This window comes from Phyllopteryx taeniolatus, chromosome 14 (genome assembly GCF_024500385.1).
Source record: "Phyllopteryx taeniolatus isolate TA_2022b chromosome 14, UOR_Ptae_1.2, whole genome shotgun sequence".
Lineage (NCBI taxonomy): Eukaryota > Metazoa > Chordata > Actinopteri > Syngnathiformes > Syngnathidae > Phyllopteryx > Phyllopteryx taeniolatus.
The window spans coordinates 7,350,927-7,358,929 of NC_084515.1; the positions used below are offsets into that span (position 1 = coordinate 7,350,927).

Here is an 8,003-nt window from a genome sequence, read left to right on the forward strand (position 1 = left end):
CACAATTGCCTGTTTTCAGGGAGAGAAAGGACTTCTTTTCAACAACATTCTTCGCTCTGTCCGCATGACATTAAGCTTTAGAGCGCTACATGTATACTTCATAACAGTTTAAAATCGGTCGCTGTGTTTTGTTTTTAAACCTGCCACTCATTTTCGACAACCAGCGCGTTGTTAATCTATTCGCGACAAGGTAAAAAAAAAAAAAAAAAAAAAATCGGCTCCCCTCTGGTTGTGAGGTAGTCTTCGTTAGCTAGCTTATTTAGCCAGGAGCTACCAGTAGATTTACGGCTTATTATCCACGACAAATTTTTCGAGTAGATCACCTAAAGCTTCTGTTACTCGGTGGCCACGATGGTTTGGTTAGTTAACGATAGTGAGCAATTGGACACGAAATAATTGATCCGATTTTGGTAACAAATCAACACAAGTCGCATTCGATCCCGGTCGGGTTGGCCTGTTTTCATTGTATCCTCACAACGTCGGTAGCGTCGGGTTTGTTCGACCGAGTGCGTGCGGCGTCAAATTTAGCTGCGCTGCTGCCGTAAACAAACGAGTCAGCAGCTGTCGAGTGGAGAGCTAACTTCAGGGTAGCCAAGTGTCAAGTATGGCGCAGCACGATTGCTCTCATGTCGCCAGTTCGCAGAAAGCTCTCATGCTGGAAATGAAGAGCCTTCAAGAGGAGCCCGTCGAGGGTTTTAAAATAACGTTGGTGGACGAGGCGGATATGTACAACTGGGAAGTGGCCATTTTCGGACCCCCCAATACTCACTATGAGGGGGGTTATTTCAAGGTAAGACTCATTTCAAGTCTACTTGAAAATACACTTTTAAAAATATGTTGTGTCTATGAAACTTTAAGTGATGTACTTTTTGTTGGCGCTGTATGCTTTAGGCTCGGATCAAATTCCCCATGGACTACCCATATTCCCCACCTTCCTTCAGATTCCTCACTAAGATGTGGCATCCCAACATCTATGAGGTGAGACAATATCACAATAAACAGGCATTGGTGTCCTCATCTGAATCACTCAGTCATCATGAAAATGTAGAATAATGAAACTCTGAGGTCTTGTTAGAAGTAGCTAAACATTTCCACTCAATCGAGTACAAAGATAATACTCCTCATCTGAATCACTCAGTCATCATGAAAATGTAGAATAATGAAACTCTGAGGTCTTGTTAGAAGTAGCTAAACATTTCCACTCAATCGAGTACAAAGATAATACTCTTAAAATATGTAAACATTTTTCCATCGGATCATGTGCGTGATTTAGCATGTCTCATACACTGCTCTACTGACTACAGTGTGTATAATAAGTGATGATGATGATACTAAATCGAGATTGTTTTGCATGATATTGTCTACAACAAGTAATAATGGTGCCTTGAGATAGGACTATAATTGGTTCCTTGACCACGCTCGTAACTCAAAACTAGCAATGGGCCAGTATCGATGCTGATATCGATCTTATTTCAAGGTATCAGGTACTCGTGAAGGCTGCCAATAATATCACCCGCCAATACTTATGGAAAAATTATCTGACATTGCATAAGTCCTCCTTGCCACTAGTTGGCGGTACACTGTGGCGGTTTGACGGATCGGCAAATCATCATGTGCGTCAGGAAGAAAGAAAGATCTTTGTTCACAATTGTGTCAGTTAAAATGTTATGTATTAAAAGTACTAGTGGTATCGGTACTCTGTATCGGTGAGTACTCAAGAGTGACTACTCATACTGGAATTGGTCCAAAAAAGAGGTATCGAACATCCCTACTCAAAACACTTGTATCCAACCCCCTGAAAAGAAACTTTGAGATGTTTTTTTTTTTTTTTTACGAGGAAATATAACACTCTAATTTTCCAATGATTGTAAAAACATCCAAAACATTCAATGGAATCAAAAGCAATTAAACTGTTTTTGTCTCACTTTCATGTTCAATTCAATGCACATTGGGCTGCTCATTCTGGTCTGCATGCCTTGGCCACCCGGAGACAATATAAAGGCCAATTCATGTTTTCCGTCACACTTACTCTCCTGCCTGGATGCAGCTGCCAATCATATTTCAGCAAGGCGTGTCCTGCCTACTTAATACAATTAATATCTCTGTCTCTCTCTTTTTTTTTTTTTTTTTTTTTTTTTATGAAATGGGGAAGTCTCAAAGGCACCTTATGGTGATATTGACTCAGGTGAAGCATCACACACTGTTCACGTATTTGGTTAGCCTAATAGCATAATTCCCTAAGTCGTTTTTGAATGTTTCTGAAAACGAGAAAAAAATCAACAAACAAGAAAAGTCCAGTTGCCTCTATTCAACCTTTGCGGATTACCATAACCTGGAACTGTTTTACTGTTTATCATGTAATCGTGTTATTCAAACACAGTGGTGGGATGTAACAAAGATGATGGATTGTGATCTTGGGGTCTCCAAGGTGTAAAAAAAAAAAAAAAAAAAAAAAAAAAAACAGGGACAGCAATGACATGGAGGAATGTGAACCAGGGAGCATTAGGGTTGATGGCACAACAGTTTCACTGATTCGAGATGTTCCCTATCCATGGCCTTATTCAAGAGAATTATTTGATGTTGTCAGCTTCAAGTTGTAAATGCATTTTGTCTTGTGCCAGCCTAAAAACCAGCAGTTTCTGGCATTCAAGTATCCTCCGTCTTATCTGTAAAAACCTATACAGTAAGGTATATTTTTGTAATTTAGCATTTTTTGTTAGTCACTTCACAACGTACAATGTAAAAAGTAGAGCCATCGCTAGCTAGCTCGTAAAAACACCATCATGAGACAGCTAACTTTATTTTTTTTTCTTTTAAGTACGAGCAGTATGTAAGTTAATAAAACAAGAAAACTTTTGTGTTTGCAAATATTTTATGGTGTTTGTACCAAGTTATCAAAACAGATATTTTATATAATTGACAGTAAAAAAATATTTTTTACTTTCCTAATTAATTAAATTTCAGTATTTTTTACTTAAGTCCAGGAGTTGAATCAGTACTTCTTTTACCAGAAGTTTATGGATTTATACTTGAGTACAAAGTGAGAGTACTTTAGCCACCTCTGATAAAATGGTCTCTGTTAGTTACATGACAGTCTTATCAGTGATCAATTTCCTCTGTTTCAGAATGGAGACGTGTGCATTTCTATATTGCACCCTCCAGTGGATGACCCACAAAGTGGAGAACTGCCTTCAGAGAGATGGAATCCCACCCAGAATGTCCGGTTAGCATGAATTGTCATTATCTGGTTACTGTCTTTGTCTCATACCCTTATCACATGACATTTGTCTTCAGAGGAGTCCGTTCTCATGAGGCGCATGTTGACACCACATCTGGTGATTCAACACCCTCTGTTGAAATCTGATCCCTGTCTCTCAGCTAACGTCTTCTTTTTACCTGCACAATACAGTGGTGCCGCTAAAGTTAAACACAGTCATTTCCGAGACGCTGCTTTCAAAACGCTCCTTTATTGCCCTAGGGAATATTTATAGTAGAAATTAGAGAGTCAAGATGCTGCCATCATAAAACCTTTTATGAACTGTACAGGCAATATTTTAAGTAACATTTTAAGATTAAAAACTGTCATGTCTAGCTGTAAATTAATCTTGAATAAGATGTTAAACCTAGTGATAGTTATATTACATTTGAGTTCACAACTTAAGTTTACAAGCCTGGAAGAATTTATAAGATGTGTACCATTCTTTCAAGAAAACTTATTTTTAATGTTATTCAAATTAAACTACACAGTATAAAGCATTTCAAAATAGCACACGCATTAAACAAAACATAGCAATAAAGAAAATAATGAGACAGTCCCCATTCTGGCATCAGTTAAATTTCCCCAAAATTGCCAAACTTTCACAAGACTCTGCCAGGGTGTGTAAACTCAGGAGCACAAATATAGCCATAAATTGTTAACTTGTCGTTAACTCAACTCACTGCCAGCCTTCCCAGATAACATGGATATTTGACTTCTAAAGCCGCCAATGGCAGTGAATGTATTAAGAATGCTGATTAATCGAGTCTTGAAGCAAATTAGGAAATATGGAGTGCACTACTTGACTGCAACAATCAAGGTGCAGTTGATTCAGTCTCACTCTCAAATAGTTAACTTGCTAAAGAATATCAGCATGACGTCAACTATGGGAAGTTTAGCCAAATCCACAGAGATCACGCAGTGCAATTATCTGCTCATTACAACACAGACATCGAAGCAGGTGTTCGGAACATTTAGCGAGAGATTCAAAGTAGGGTTTATTATGTATTTTATCCATCCGGTTTGTCTTTTTAAAATAAAACACATTTTCATTGCAATTGCAAGACGTAATGGCCTTATCAAGTGTCAGAACTCTTTATCGGCGAGTACTCAAACATAAGTACTTGTACCAATAATCTGTCTGGGGAAAAAAGTGGTATCGGCGCATCTCTACTTTTAATAATGTTGAGATATCACAAGCAACTTTTTTGTTACCAACCCCCTTTTTCAAAGAAATAAAATAGCGTGTGGCCCGTGACAAAAATGAGTTTGACGCCCCTTATTTAGTCTTCAGCTAACCTAACATGCATGTTTTCTAATGTGGGAGGAAGCCGGAGTCACCGGAGAACAGACAAAGTCCGGAGAACAGAAAGGCCAGAGCTGCGATTTAATCCCAGAACCTCTGATCTGGGAGGTTGACGTGCTAAACACTAGATCACCTTGCTGCTCTTTATGCAATTGTGTGGTAAAATCCCTAATCCTGTTCTATGCATATTGATGATTGACAATAAAAGATACCATACCACAGTAATTTCATAGTCAGTTGTAGAATGACATTTAACTAGTGCAAATAATTTGCAGTCTTTGATTAAAAATTGGCTCACATATGCACTTTAACAGTCCAGATATTACATCATAAGTATGTCAAGGTATAATGTTGTGACCCTCCTTTGTGCCTTCAGAACCATTTTGCTGAGTGTGATCTCACTGCTGAATGAGCCAAACACCTTCTCTCCTGCCAATGTGGATGCCTCTGTCATGTATCGCAAATGGCGGGACAGCAAGGGCAAGGACCGTGAATATGTCGAGATCATCAGGTGAACAACCAAATAGTATGAGTTCACGTTAAAACCAAATTTAAAATGGGTAAATGTTGAAAATGTGAATTGGTGTCTGTTTTTGGAAACTAAGCGCGAACACTGGTAGTAGTGTTTATTCGATAATATTTCAATCGGCAGTCATTTCAATGACATCAATATCCATAAAGAAAATTCTAATTTCAGGAACAAAACATGAATAAAGGCACAATGTCACCGCAACACTATTTAAAATGAAAATAGTACATTGGTTGGTTTTATGTAGTTTGAGAGATTGATAATTCGTATAGATCTTTTTTTGTAACTTAAAATGGAGTGAGTGTTGGTTTCATGTGTTACCCCATACCTCCACACAGTAAGTCAAATATAGAAGTAACAGAGCAAAGTGTATACTGTATAATGAAGTATTAGTCAGGACATCCTTAGTTATAGTATAGTATATGAAAAAAAGCTATGGTTTTTGGCATTTGTTTTTCACATCATCTATACGTGGCTTCCAACACATTTTCACATCAATTTTTACTCCAAATATGTAATAACATACACTCCTTCTATTTTAATGGCATTTACCACGATTTTCACAAGTTATGCACCAATTTTTTGGCCACCGAAAATGGCCCAAAAGTCAATTTTCAGTTTTCGGCTGAAAGACTTTCATCGCCAAAACAAAACCGTGTAGAGTTATTTTGGTGTTGTAAAGTCTGTAGCATGCACCCTCCCCCCACACATCCGAAAACAACAAACAAATTGTATCGCAAAAGACACAATACGAGTAACCACGGTTGAAAACAAGGCATTCAAGTGCATGATTAAATTAATGGACCCTTGTTACCAACTTCCTGGGTGTAAATTGGAATTGTAAAACTTGAAAGCTTTTGCATAGTCAGATTATATGTTTATGAATACATACGTTTTTTTTTAATCTTACACAGTTGTATAATTTTCCATGTCATGTTCAACTTTTGACGGAAAACAAACATTTAAATCAAAAGGTTAAGATTAACAGGGAACATTTAAGATTATATTGATATTGACTGATTAAATTGATATTGATTTTGCAGTGGTAAATTGTACATATGTCATTCAGGTATCTTTTCATTCACTTGTATGCCAAACTTCTGACTCCGTATCACTCTAATTTATTCATTAATACACAATGATAAATAGTGCCAAATGCTTTTTTTAGGTCTAAAGTTGCCTAATGATATCTCCTTATAAACTATTAATGTTGAATGTCTCTTGCAGAAAACAAGTATTGGCCACCAAGGTGGAGGCAGAACGTGATGGCGTTCAGGTACCCACCACGCTAGCTGAGTACTGCGTCCGCACACGTGCCCCGCCTCCCGACGAAGGCTCCGACCTCTTCTATGACTATTATTACGACGACGACGACGTGGAGGACGGGGATGGCGACTGCTGCTACGATGAAGACGACTCGGGCAACGAAGAGTCGTGACATGGCTTTTTTCACAGCGTGACCAATCTTTGCTGACATGCGACGACCCCCTTTTACTGCCCGGGTCGTCTGAGAGGTCTGAGGTCTGCAAGTGAGAAATATTTGATGCCTCCTGTTTGTAAACCAATGAAATAAGATGATTTTACCTTAGCTTGCGTGCTGTTTGTTCAAGCTGAATTGACGGGCTCATGAGGATTTGCTGAGATTTGCACCAGCAAAAAAAAAAGAAAAAGAAAAATAAATCATTTTGACTTGAAACCAGAGAGGCTAACTTAACTAGTGCTTCTAATGTCAAAGGTCAAATGGTGGGGGGGGGGGGGGGGGGGGGTGATGCCACTTTGCAATGATGCAAACACAAATCATTCACTTAACAACTTCTTTCATTGTAACTAGTTTCCCTTTCTGATTGTGTTTTCTGCTTACCGGTCGGTATAAAGTCTCAGCAACTTGCTAGAACGGTGAACTACAAAAAAAATCAAAAATGGGATCGGACTTTCCTCAAACTTCATAGTCTGCATGCCAGAAAACCTTGGAATATTTTCTTCCCCCCTCTCTTCTGGGAAACTTTGCAAATGGTGATCTGCTGACAGCTTTGATAACAAAAGAATGAAATTAGAGAGAACCTAGCGAGTTCTCTGAAGTGGACTACTGGTTGGTTCAAACTACCGTTCACCATTTTTACATTAAGAAAATAATCTTTGCTGTGTCTCCTCTGGTTACCAATGGGTGTGTTTTGTCATTTTGAGTGTGGAATTATGATACTTAAGGCTGCGAGATAGTGTAGGATGACCATTGTTTCTGGGGGAGGATAGTACTATCTCATCAGAATTTTTTCTCCTCAGGATTGAAGCCTGACTAAACACTTTTTTTTTTTTTTTTTTTAAATGCCCCTGCAATGTATGCTGTTGTATTCTCGTCTTTATTTTCTGCTTCTTGCAAGCAATATTAGTCTATTTCTATATGGTTAGACTTTAATGCCTGCAACCTTCGCTTAAGAATGTTTTATGTGATGAGATTATTAGGCTTGACAACTAAAACGTGTGTAGAAAATGTGTCAGAGAAATGATGTTGCGGTGTCAGTCAGGATTATAAAAGGATTTTCAGCCCTTGGAAGTCTGTGGAAATGAAAAAGGACAATTCCACCACAATTTATTTTATTGTTTGTGTTAGTAGTGAGTTTAAGTATTTTGATATATTTTTAGTGTTGGTGTGTTTCCTCGTGTGTATTTTTCGTCACCAGTATTGATTGTTTCATCTGCTCAAATTGGACTTCACTGAATTTCTCAGGATTATTCAATTACAGTCCACATATTGGGTCGTTTTCAGAGTTACAGACACCTTGACGGATATGCACATGTAGCTGTACGGATGATCACCTTGTTTTATTCACCTGTTTATTTTTTATTTTTTGGCTATTTAAAAGTAAAAAAATAAAGATTTATTGGAACAAAATCGACGTGGACTAAAGCGATAC

The 8,003-nt window shown here is 38.0% G+C and overlaps 1 protein-coding gene across 1 annotated transcript; it reads left to right on the forward strand.

Moving 5' to 3' along the window:
* The first annotated feature begins 50 nt into the window (after positions 1-50).
* cdc34b (cell division cycle 34 homolog (S. cerevisiae) b) lies at positions 51-7,985 on the forward strand. The gene is made up of 5 exons (XM_061798510.1): positions 51-790; positions 892-978; positions 3,126-3,223; positions 4,939-5,073; positions 6,319-7,985. Exons 1-5 carry the CDS (start codon positions 605-607, stop codon positions 6,527-6,529), a joined length of 717 nt encoding a protein of 238 aa, XP_061654494.1. The 5' UTR covers positions 51-604; the 3' UTR covers positions 6,530-7,985.
* The last annotated feature ends 18 nt before the right edge of the window (positions 7,986-8,003 follow it).

Excerpts from the sequence above, each read along its gene's own strand:
- cdc34b (XM_061798510.1), top strand. The coding sequence starts at position 605 with ATGGCGCAGCACGATTGCTCTCATGTCGCCAGTTCGCAGAAAGCTCTC. Across the intron at positions 791-891 it reads ATGAGGGGGGTTATTTCAAG|GCTCGGATCAAATTCCCCAT; the intron begins GTAAGACTCATT and ends TGTATGCTTTAG. Across the intron at positions 3,224-4,938 it reads AATCCCACCCAGAATGTCCG|AACCATTTTGCTGAGTGTGA; the intron begins GTTAGCATGAAT and ends TTGTGCCTTCAG.